The 12,928-nt window shown below is 33.7% G+C and overlaps 1 protein-coding gene across 2 annotated transcripts; it reads right to left on the bottom strand.

Annotated features, from left to right (window-relative positions):
• Window positions 1-5,443: 5,443 nt before the first annotated feature.
• Window positions 5,444-12,666, bottom strand: LOC110463918 (core histone macro-H2A.1-like). Of its 2 annotated transcripts, none has more exons than XM_021518858.1 (8): window positions 12,432-12,666; window positions 11,515-11,621; window positions 10,753-11,040; window positions 10,055-10,144; window positions 9,557-9,647; window positions 9,038-9,127; window positions 7,205-7,379; window positions 5,444-6,137 (listed from the first exon to the last, which is right to left on the bottom strand). In XM_021518858.1, the coding sequence occupies exons 1-8, from the start codon at window positions 12,598-12,600 to the stop codon at window positions 5,975-5,977; spliced, it is 1,173 nt and encodes a 390-aa protein (XP_021374533.1). In that variant the 5' UTR covers window positions 12,601-12,666; the 3' UTR covers window positions 5,444-5,974. The 2 variants fall into 2 exon arrangements, with proteins under 2 accessions (XP_021374533.1, XP_021374532.1); XM_021518857.1 differs by lacking the exon at window positions 7,205-7,379 and adding an exon at window positions 8,167-8,341 and having other exon boundaries at window positions 12,432-12,662.
• Between the last annotated feature and the right edge of the window lie 262 nt (window positions 12,667-12,928).

Genomic DNA, 12,928 nt, shown 5'->3' with positions numbered 1-12,928 from the left:
CAAAATCAAACAATATCTAAATTTCGACCAATCAGAAGCCTCCGTGCCGTTGCTATGATAACAAAACTAATACGGTTTTATTTGCAGTCCCCTTATATCCCTATATACAAGTTTTCATAAAAATCTAACAATATCTAAGTTTCGACCAATTAGAAGCCTCCATGTGATATCTGTGGCAACGAAACCGATGCGGTTAAATTTGCAGTCCCCTAATATCCGTATTTACCAATTTTCATCAAAATCAAACCAAGTTTGAAGAAAATCGGTAAACATAGTTATTGCACGGAAACAAAACACGGCAGATGACTTTTCATTATTCAAGAAGCCATAACTCCGCCAAATGGGGTCCGCTGAAAGTGGTCATCGAACTTGGTCAAGCCCTTAAGGCAAATAAATTTCTATGACCAAGTTTGAAGAAAATCGGTTAACATTTGTTGTAGTTATTGCCCGGAAACCAAGCGCGGCAGATAATGATTTTTTTCATTATTCAAGGAGCCATAACTCCGCCAAATGGGTTCCGATGAAACATTTGTTGTAGTTATTGCACGGAAACGCAGCGTGACAGATGGACAGACCCATATTAATATCCCCCGTTTCGGTGAAAGCGGGGGATAAAAAGTACACATATGGGTTCAAAATAATCACAGAAGCCTTAAATATAATATTTCTAATTTTCTGATTGTTCTCATGAATATGTTGGAAAATTCGTATTTATGACTGATAGGCTAACTTGGCTTTGAACACCTGGGCTCAAAATGATTATTGTGTTAATTGCCATTAAATAACAAAACAACAAGTAACACAAAAAGTACAATATTTATTGTTGGACTAAGTTTCCATCACACCAACAGAATGTGTTTTTATAACATGACCACACATACCTATATATATCACACAATAACATACACTCCCAACAGGACAGCTCTTGTAGAACTATATATATCAGAACCATTCACGAAATGATTGAAATGTCTCGCTTACTGGGAAATAATTACCATAAATGTTACATTTGATGGATCAATATTGGTTAACTTAATATTTTTCAAACAGCAATGTTTGGCTGCTTCATTGAATATTGCCATTGGCAAAATTCACAAAGTTTCAAATTTGAAAGAAAAAATCCTGGTTAAAATAAATTTATTCATCCTTTGTGTTAGTTTAAAATGTTCAAAACATCCAAAATGATGGCTGAATAGACAGACAGTAGAAAGATCCACCTCTAACATACTAAATGTGACACAATCTGAAATAAAACGAGGTGTATTCGAATTTACAGATCAAACAAAAAACAATTTGATGTGTAATGTCGTCCCTCAAGTATTTTAAACCAATGAAGCATTTACAAAAAAAAAGTTGACTTTGACCAATAACACTAAAACAGGAACGGTCCAGATTATACTCGACCAATCAAATGAGATGTCACCAGCAGCTTATATGATAAACATGATACCCTTCAGTCACCAAAATCTTGTATTCTCTTCTCTTCCTGATATTCATGAAGTTTAATAAAAGCACATGTGGTATGAAAAATGCATTTGTTCAAGGTGACCTCTCTGTACATCTGTGGTAGAGGTATATCGTGTAGTCATGAAATGGTACATTGTCCATGAACAAGCATTTACCAGGTGACCAGTTTTGAATGTGATGGATTATATAAAAGCGATGTTGAATATGAAGGTTGCATGGTGATTTGATGATGTTTGAATCTCAAGTGTAAAACATTATGCTACAATGGCATTGTTATGTAACAGACTCTGATATGTACCTGTACAGAAAACAAAAGGTACAAGGGATTAACTGTATTATCATTATGCAGAACGACTGATCGCTTGCCCACTTCCACAGAATCGTTTACAAGTTAAGCTGGATGAGGGTTCATGCATAAGGTCATGGTATTGGGATGTTGTACTACTCAAACACACTCCAACCAAAGGAATCATTTAATATATTAATCTGTTCACTTTGAATCAGCTGTAATTGAGTGCTTATCTATTGCCAGTGCGAGTTGCATACATTGTTGAGTACCGTCTACATACTTATATTTACTGTCCATATACTTATATTTACTGTCCACATTCCTATATTTACTGTCTACATACTTATATTTACTGTCCATATACTTAAATTTACTGTCACTGTCTACATACTTATATTTACTGTCTATATACTTATATTTACTGTCCACATTCCTATATTTACTGTCCACATACTTATATTTACTGTCCACATACTTATATTGACACCTTCGTAAATTTCTACTCATCAGTGATGATTTTCAAGTAAAATCATGTTTTAGCATTACCGCTACATTGTATTTATAACGTGCAGAAATATTGTGATTTCATATTTAGCAGTTATCATTGCTTAGAACTTGGAAATAAGTGTTAAAAGCACCAAAACAGGATATAAAAATAGGTATGTTCACAGTATTCAACTACAACTGTATGTTATCACACTAACAACATAAACCAGAATTAAAGTCATCGACATATATCATAAACAAGATTATAAATTTAACTAGAAAGTTAGAACATTGTATATAGAAAATGTTAAAAAAGGATGTCCTTGATATAAAAGTTTTAAATTATATACCTTCTGCCAATTGATTATCTGCTTGAAAATCATTCAAAATTGACATTTAGGTACATTGCTATAATATAGCAGACATGATTAATAGAATAGGTAACTTCTATAAATTTCTGGTTACATTCTTTCCATTATAGGTGCATGGCTTGGGTAGTGTACATCACAAATCATGACTATATATGTATGTATGCCTTTTCAAAGATGATATCTTTTACTATTTCATAACAGTTACTTTTACAAAGATGCACTTTAAAATTGCACTCAAATAATTTGCATTATAGCAAAACAGTCTTTCTTATATTCTTATTGTAAACAAAAATACATGTCAAGCCAATATTTTTATCTCTTTCAGAGCTTGAGAGTGAAATAACAATATCGAAATGGTAATACAAGCTTTAAATTAAGATTTTGAAAACCTTACTGAGGATAAATATTTAGCAACAGATATATAGCAGGCGTTTATACAGAATGTTAGATTATATCTTCACTGTTGTGGTAAATAAATTAACACTAATATACCAGGCAAAGATCACATGACTTCAATCTTATTCTATCACATATAAACAAATCACCTATATTTAGAAAGACTTTAAATACTAAACTATAATAAAATTGGAAAATACTAAAAACTTGCTCTATAATGTAACAGTGTTAATATATTATTCAAACAATAACATATATATGTAAACATTCTATTAACTATTTAGCTAAATCACAGTTAATTAAAAGCTAAAACATTGCAGCCTATAATCTAGGCTGAATCACTGATTAAATATACCATTGTCAACACACAATAAAAAAGCACAAGAATTCTACCAGGAGGTAAAGGCTACTGGTACAACAGCAACAGGAAAAGGAGAGGCTGCAGTCAGGTACATCTATACAGAAGGTATCAACTGTAGCTCAGGGGTCAATTTATTAACCAAACACCATTTTGTTTATTTATTATCCCCTTCCCACACAACTATTTCTTTCTTTCCTTGGGCCCACTTTACAAATAAATGGTAACAAATACTTTTAACATCTGCCCCCCCCCCAACCTGCCCCTTTCATATTCATCATATCTGGAATAGTCTTAATGTAGTTGGCTTGCATACTGTGGTTAGTATTTTAGCATAATTGCTCCATAATATGCTATTAGTATCACAGAAGATTAATTATCTGGGCTTATACAATTGCAATCTGAAGGATTTTCATTAAGTCATTCACCCCTGAAATTTTATAATACATTATTCCAGCCTTTGAGTTGGAAGAGTTGAAATGTGTCGTTAAGGGTGAATGAGTTAATACATAGCTAAAAAACAATGAGGGCAATCTTTTACCAGTAATATTTCTTCAAACTTGACACTTACAAAACAATCCAAACAATTTGTTCTAAATTCTAAGTCTCTTTCCTTGATAAAGTCGCAGAAATGCTACCTGCCATAGAACCTTGCACATGACACTCAAACACAATTTATTTTGAAGCATATTTTCATACTTTGAAATAATATTGGCACTTGCTTACCCAGAACTTGTTAATGTTGTATGATTTTCAGATTTCCTTGTTTCAGAATAATTTTGTAGCCTTTAAGCTTGAAATTTTACATTTAATATGCAAATAACAGTAGTTTTTACAGTACCTGTATACGTAAGTAGTTTGATGATAAGGAATTTAGAGATCACTTACATGGATCCACTCTAGTTTAAACATGTAAATCCCTTATAATTATACACTGACAATTTTTTAATACAAACAGTCACTCCTATAAAATGTTGGATGTATATTGTATTTTTTGCATGTGTCAGTGAATTTTGTTCAGTTTGTAATAAACGCCCACAAAAAGTCCTCCCAACAGTTGAACACATATTATCCATGAATGGGATAAAATGAACAATTAAATTATCAAAATATCTAGAATAACTGTAATTGAAAGACACAAAGAAATAATGGTAGAAATGCAATAAAGCAACAGTTTAAAACAATAATCAAAATTCAATCTAAAGAAAAATGGATTGGTGGATAAAAATATTTCTAAATAAAAAGGTCATAAAAGCCTCCTAGATATTCATACTGGGTAAATGTTTTCCACATGAAAAATTATAAGTATACCAAGTACCAACAAAAGCGTTTTCTACCACCACAAATATCCGAATTTTAAATACCATTGGATCTGCTCCGATATGAAATAATTTGATTGCCTACTAAATGTTTACCCCAGCACACACTGACTTAGTAGTAGTGATGTGCATGTGTCTCCTGGTCACTTGTAACATACATACTTTTTATCCAACACTTTAAATTTTAACTGTTTTGTAATTAAAGATTTTAATTGATAGCCACTACTAAATTGATGTTCCAAATCTTCAAGCAATGTTTTGATTAAATAATTAAGACCGCCATTTCCATATATCCGACAATTTTTTTCCATATTAGTTTAACACTGAATTAAAACAAGTTGTATCAGATTTCATTGATGTTGGTTTTTAACTTCTATGAGGTAAAAACTTATGATGTTACACGTATTTAAACAACAGAAGTGATATCTAAATATTACATATCAGCAATCTCAAGTGAGTAATGTATACAGAGTGGAGCTGAGTTTACTGACAAAATACTAAATAAACTAGCTGACAACTAGAAAAGCAATAATTTTACAACTTCACTTTCATATCATAACTCCAGCAATTAATTCCAAATATCCGGGTGGTTGGGTGGTGCAGTGGATCGAGCACATGCCTTTCACTAAGGCGCCCATGGTTTGATTCTCCGATCTGACGTGAAAAGGAATGGGGTCACCTGCCCGACTACATGGATTTTCTCCGGGTACTCCTGTTTCCTCCCACATTAAGACCCCCCGCGCTAACATCCGGTCAAACAAGAGTGATTAATAAAAGTTGAAATAAACTGTTTCATAATTGTTGTCAAATAAATAAAGTTTATATATAATTCCAAATACTGATATCAGTAAGTCAATGACCATCACTGTTAATGATTGTTTCCTTAAATGTTTTTTTCTTAAGCACATTAAAATACAATTATAAATACATATTCCTTTCATGATGTATTGATGTAATATTCTTTTTTAAATGATATATGAAACCAAGCTAAAATGACCCACCAGCTACAACATTGTTTTTCAAGGTTAGTGTTCATCTATTGCTTACTTTACTCATGTACCCCTGACATACTTCAGTAATATTTGACCTTATTAATCAAATTTGAAAAAAAAAAAGACTCTCAAAACAGTCACTGTTATCTGAATAGCCATCAAGTTAAATAATTTCTAACTAAATTTACGACACAAAGCTTTGGAAGGCTACAGGACAGTTAGAGAGAAAAACAAACAAGTTTCCTTCCTGCTGAGTGTTGATGAGTCTCCTCTATGGCCGTTATTGTAGGAAACATCTAGGAGTCTAATTTAGCCAGTTCGCTGGTATACACACCGATGCTCTCCATGTCATACAGTACAAAGTACACTTGCTTCAGAGAGCTGCTCATGACGGTGACAAAGTAGTTACTGATGGCCTTCAGGATAATCTGTGCTGCCGTTTGTTTGGGAAACCCCGCACTGAAAAACAAAGCCATTGATTAGTATGACTTTTCAGGTATAACTTGAACATAGTAATATTACGTTAACTTGAATATTAGTATGACTTTTCAGGTATAACTTGAACATAGTAATATTACGTTAACTTGAACATAGTAATATTACGTTAACTTGAACATAGTAATATTACTTTAACTTGAACATAGTAATATTACATTAACTTGAACATAGTAATATTACGTTAACTTGAACATAGTAATATAACGTTGTTGTGTTTTCATACCTGACTTCATCTGATCACTTAACTTAAGAACAGAAACTGATGATCAGTAGTCTTTATATTCATAACTAGCAAATTTGCTTGAAGATATTTCAAAGAATTGAGAATTCAAGACAATCAGAGATAGAACTTATGAGATTCCATTGTGAAGCATTGGTGTATGCACTATATTCAAATCATCCACACCCACAAATGATTAAAGTTACTAGATATTTTGGTTAACTTCCAAAATCAATAGTCTTAGAGCATTATGTAATATGTTCAGTGTCAAGCATACATAATTATGAAAGCAATCAACAACATTGACAACTATTTATTAGATAATAAATTTAAACTAAATAAATTTAGATATTTATATTTATATTTGCAGTATATATTTCCCAACTCACACACTTTTATGACTGAATACATTAGATACAAAACAACAGGACACTAGTAGACATTCACTGTAATCATGCATAAATATGGAATATATCTATGATTACTTTCATTGTCAATCACTCAATGAACTGAATGAAAGAACTTTTTCAGGTCCTTGAACTCTGCTTGCATTCATGAAGGGCGATAACTCAGTCCTTAATTACATGTCCTTGACCTTTGCTTGCATTCAAGAAGGGAGATAACTCAGTTTTTGACATGTCCTTGATCTCAGCGTGCATTAAAAAGGGAGATAACTCATTATACTGAAATATTCTAAATTACTGTTATACCTAATGACTGACAATACAAGAATACTTCATACAATTAGCAACATGTCAATCTTGTAATTGCACACATGATATGACAACATTTTAATTTACAGTCTTACCGTCCACTCCCAATAGAGGGAAATGCAATACTTTTAAGGTTCTTTTCGTCTGCCAAGGTAAGGCAATTCTTGACGGTTTTCTCTAACAACTGATGTGGATTACTGGAACTCCACTGAGGTCCATTACAGTGGACTACAAACTTGGCAGGAAACTGATGTCCCGGACATATGGCAGCTAGTGAGATAAAGTGGCACCAGACAGTGGTCAGTTACCAGTCTAACATGACGTTCAGCCTACCTGTACATAGCCACACCTACTAAGAGATAAATCAAAAACTTGACCCTAGCATGCTAGTCCTAATAGTAAACCAAGGTCATCAGGTCAGAGGTCAAGCCAATGTCCTTGGAGCTCACAGGAGTACAGTTGAAGACACTCAGGGGATAAATAGGGATGAGACGGGGATACAACAAGCAACATGCCATAAAACTTCTAGCAGCAAGTTTAAACGCTCACAGGATTGATACTTTATTAGATAAGCATGCAAAAAAGTGTTTAACTACCACCAGGGTACACATCAGATTTATCTCCTGTGGATAGGTGTAGCTTTGTCCCATAAACACATGGACACCCAGAGGTAGCAGTGGTCTTCTCATTAATACTTTGGAAACTTTACAAATGATTTCTCTTTTTTTTTAAATACATATTTGATAGATGTTCCATATCATGAAATTCCCTGAAAAAAGTTTTTGTTTAATTTCTGAGAGACAAATTTTCCTGTAAAACTTTAAGAAAAGGTAGAGACATTTAAAATACTTCTACTTATAATTTCATATACATATAGTACATGTACGTAAAATTTCAAATTCATAATTATGTACAATGATGCAAGTTATATTACATGTACTTGCATATTTATGTTTATTTGTAAAGTAGAATCTCCAGTATAATTATAAGAAGATCACACCACTACCTCAGTGTGCTACAAGACATGGCAACATAATACAAGATATACAAGACTTACTTTCCACTACCTATTGATGGTATAGCTATGGACTTTAAATTTTTCTCGTCGGCCAGTGTTAATACATTCTTGACAGCCTTTTCCAAGAGTTGTTGTGAATTGGTAGTCCCCCATGATGGACCGTTGACGTGGATCACATATTTTGCAGGAAAAGTATGACCAGGACTAATGGCAGCTGAAAATTTGGTGTTAGCAACTAATAATAATATTGTGTTCTTAAAAGATGTTTTAGTAATTGTTTCAATTTTAGTTTACATCAATCCCAAGATATATAATTTTCATAAAGAAATTACCTCACGATGCTTTTACAATATAAATCATCTTACCATAGAAAAATTCAGAAAACTTTGGTGAAAACTATTCATTTTGCAAGAAACTTGGGCCCAATATTTTCATGGTTAAAAACAGTAAGGCATTTCAGACTAGTTTCAAAATCTATAATGATGATTTCAATCTCAATATACCAACTGTTTTTAATTGTATGCATACAGTCAAACCTGCTCATGTGACCACCTCCATTGAGAGACCACCTGTGTTAAGAGACCACTTTTAAGGTTAAAACTGAACTTGCATTAAGGCACCACGTTTTGAACTTCTCACGGGTGGTCTCTTAACACAGGTTTGACTGTACACACACTGACCACAAAATTAACTTGCTTAATTAAGAAGGCCAATATGTTGTAAAACCATATACACTGTACATGTATTTGATTAATTCAAACAGAAACTCAGTTCACACGTAATATACTGTACAGAGATCATAAATGTACCAATGTATGAGTATGATCCAGAGACCCAAAGCAAAGGATTTAGGTTTCATTTTTTTAATAATTAATAGATAATTGAATGGCCGACCAGTTGTGAAACGTACCTCCTGCTGTGTCCAAAGCACCATTGGATTTATATAGTTCATCAACTTCTTTGCGGAACTCCTTCCCACCAGCTTTCTCAATAGCAGACCCTGAGTGTTTAATCCAGTATCAAGTCACAACAATGGCAACAACAACAATTCAATCTGTTTGAAGGAGATTCAAGGATGGAATAGACTTTATATATCTGATTGACTGGCTGGTAGTTTGATATAAATAAATGTGTACAACAGTTTGCTGACAACGTTGGATGGATATCCAACCTTCATAATTATCTCAAGGTCAAAGTTCATTCAATATACTGATTTTTGTTAATGACTGTATCGATGCAAGTTTAAACTTCAACACCCATACCAACTTTAAACTAGTTACTCATTTAAGTAGATGGTGATGTCGTAGATGTGTCAAAGTTTTCTTCATTTTATGTATTTAACTAAGATAGCCAAGTTAATTATTCAAATGACCAACAGTTTCTGAAGCGTAAGGCCAGTTACCACGGCAACCACAGATGGTGTACTTACCTACTTCACCCCCCATGTAGAAGGCAGAACTGGTTGGATGTACAATGGCATCAGCCATGATTTTAACAAGGTCCCCTTGTATCACCGTCATCTGAAACAGGTTCTGACTGTTTGATATTTGTCGAATTCAAGACTGAATATGAGGTCTAGTTTGTTGACCTCTGCCTAAAGAGATTCACTGTCAACTGATCATGTTTTTATTTTCAAACAAGACTGGGCTTATTGCTATTACATATATCTGGATAATCAGAAAATTTTCCCTTACACGTTTTTTCAAACAAATTAGATGTCGGTGTCAAAAACTATAATTATCTCCCTTGGATCATAAGCTTTGCGTAGAACTTTCATCTCTGCTTTAGTGTAAAAAAGTTAAATGAAAACATTTTTAAACATCTTAATTATTTTATTTCATGTTCCACATAGAAATTGGCATTGACCTGAACCAATATATTCATTTAAGACTAAATACTTCCTCAAATGTATAACAGCCTTCCTCACCTTCTGTCCCAGAAACAGCTTTTTCTCTGACAGTATTGTGAAGTTCCCAGCAGCTGTCGCAGCCACAGCTTCAGCAGATCCTGTGATACCCTATACAACACACAAGATATCTGGACGTTATACCTGTGAATTTTCCATGCTATATTATTTTCAATCAATGGATAAGAAATAAAATACAATTCTGAGATCCATGAACAGATATCACTGATCATATTTATGTACTTTGTATAATATTCCGTTTAAATGCCCATGTTTTGTTTTAATTTATTTTTAAAGATGATCACATGGCCATTTAAAATTTTACAACTATTGGATACATGTGATACTGAATTTAGGGCAAAAGTACTAGCGAGATATAGTCTGATGTGTTTTAATTAAATTTATATGTACATGTATATATAAATGTTCAGAGTGTTTAGTTCATAAGCAGAAAAGTCAACACACTATACATTTAATCTATGAACAACATAGTTGTTTGTGTTACAACATTTGATTGTTTTATGCCATGTAATGTACCAAACCTATTCTGTCCTTCTGCCGAGCACACTACAGACTCATAGCCAAGTCTTGGGAGGAAATAGTGTCCTCAATATCAGTAATATAACCTCCCAAAACAACACTATAAAGATACAATGTCCTCAATAGGAGGAGATGATAGACATTAGACAACAAGTTTGACCCATAGGAACTACACAAACCTTCAATGCAGGCTTGACCTTAGCTATTTTTCCTGACTTTCCTGGCTTAGCTGCTGGTTTAAGAGGTGCTCTCACAACTTTCGGTGCGACCTTGACTTTTGCTTTTTTCGATGAACTTGGAGTGTCATTCTGTTTTGATGGACTTTTGGATTTAGTTGCATTGGTTTGTATAGATAGTTTAGGAGGTTCAGAATTCATCTGGAATTTAGAGCCTTTTTTCCTCATGAGAAGTTCTGGTTGTATTCGAGGAAGCACACCGCCATTGGCAATTGTCACATGTTTTAGTAACTGAAAGGAAACAAAAAACAAGTTATAATATACAATATATGTCAAATTCAGGAGTAGGGCTTGTTACAGGACAAAGAAATGGTCTTGGTTTGCATTTCCTTTGACATCATGAAACAGATATGGGCGAGTTTATTACCAGGTTTATTGCCTGTTAATTCCAGTGTATGCCAGGCTTTTTATACCCCCAGTAATACCAATGTAAATTGAAACTGTACCCTCAGAATTATATTTATATTAAATTGGTGTCACATAGGAAAAGGAAACAACTAAAACGGTATGAAAATGTGTTGGTTTTAGACTTAAATATTATCCTCCTAACGTACACCTCAGTTTATTTTTGAAAGAACATTTCTGAATTTCATGTCACAGTTAATTGTTATCAGTATATTGGTTGAATTGAGGGCACTTCGGGTCTTCCAGAGCTATGGTGACATCGCTTTACTAAAGATGGCTTCTTTTTAATTATCAACAAACCTGATTGAGTTCTTCATCATTGGCCACTGCCAGTAAAATATGCCTAGGTGTGACTCGACTCTTCTTGTTGTCTCGAGCTGCGTTACCAGCAAGCTCCAATATTTCAGCTGAAAAATATTCACAGGGTAAATAAATTACATTTTAACATGATGTGATGCATAAAACTTGGTTGCCTGATTCTATACCTGCAGTCTCTCACTGATTTTTTTAATAAATATAACTTTTGGTGGTTCAAAATGATTATATAACCACTCACCACAAATAAATTTAAAAAGTACTAGGGGTGGAAAGGTGCGTGCTGAAAATGTTCATATGCATCCTACCAACCCACTTTGACATGTCTTGGGTCAATTATTAACAGCATGCGCTCACAGGGTGAACAATACATAGTATTGTTCTGAAGATTGCAAAAAAGAAAAATTAGGGAAAAATATAAACTTGATATCATACTCCGTAATGACATGAGTGTTTTCTTATGTTGTGTCATGCAATATAATAATTGATTATTTTTAAGTGCGACATATGTAAATTGAAAGACTCCGCTATAATCAATTACTTTCAATCTCTCATTGTGACCTGCTTCATTAGTCAATTATTGTCCCTGACCCTGCTTAATTCATCGCGCCAAAATCCACATTTGCGCACATTTAGTCAAATTATTTATATTTCATATCAAATGCTGGGTCATGCTGACATTTTGTTTTTGACTGTTTTGATAATTATCCAAGACAATATTTTACATGGCGCAGCTACTTGATGATACATTGATGAAAGGTCTGAGCAGTCAGTCATCACTGAATGATCATTTAATCATCGAATTTGTATATTTGGTATAAACCTTTTCTGCTGACTGTGCTTAAAGCTTAGGTGAGCATGTATGTACACAAACAGGGAAATAATAATGGTTGAGTCGGTACCGGTGAGATACTCTATGACGGCCGCCATGTACACAGGTGCCCCGGACCCAATACGATAATGGTGTGTCATGTTTTTCAGGTATCTTCTCATCCTAGCCACAGGGAATAAAACCCCGGCTTTAGCCGATTTCGACGTTGCCTTCTTCTTTTTAGCACCGCGAGCTGACATATTGCTAGACTCTAGTGTCGAGGTTCGACCAACAAGCGACACAACGAATGTGTTGATTGGTAACTATTTATACATTAGCCTCTCAGCAAGCTCAGACAGATCTACAGGAAGTAGAATCAGCTGTTCCATGCATTGGGGAACGCCCCCTTTTATTTTAACCCTGAAGCGTACAATAATACAAACAGAGACGTATATATTATATACGTCTCTGATACAAATTATTTATTTATTTATTTACAAAGCAGTAGTTTGTATGCTTGTATAGCCGTATTACGGTAAGATTTAAATAAGCCCTAAGCAATGACAGATTATTTCTTTAGATATTAGT

This window comes from Mizuhopecten yessoensis, unplaced genomic scaffold (genome assembly GCF_002113885.1).
Source record: "Mizuhopecten yessoensis strain PY_sf001 unplaced genomic scaffold, ASM211388v2 scaffold10945, whole genome shotgun sequence".
NCBI lineage: Eukaryota > Metazoa > Mollusca > Bivalvia > Pectinida > Pectinidae > Mizuhopecten > Mizuhopecten yessoensis.
Note: the sequence above shows the minus strand (reverse complement) of the source record. Positions and strands in the feature narration are given on the sequence as shown.

Coding starts and splice junctions, on each gene's coding strand:
- LOC110463918 (XM_021518858.1), bottom strand. CDS start 12,600: ATGTCAGCTCGCGGTGCTAAAAAGAAGAAGGCAACGTCGAAATCGGCT. Junction 11,041..11,514: donor ATGATGAAGAACTCAATCAG/GTTTGTTGATAA, acceptor GTTTCCTTTCAG/TTACTAAAACATGTGACAAT. Junction 6,138..7,204: donor CCCTCTATTGGGAGTGGACG/GTAAGACTGTAA, acceptor TTTGTTTTTCAG/TGCGGGGTTTCCCAAACAAA.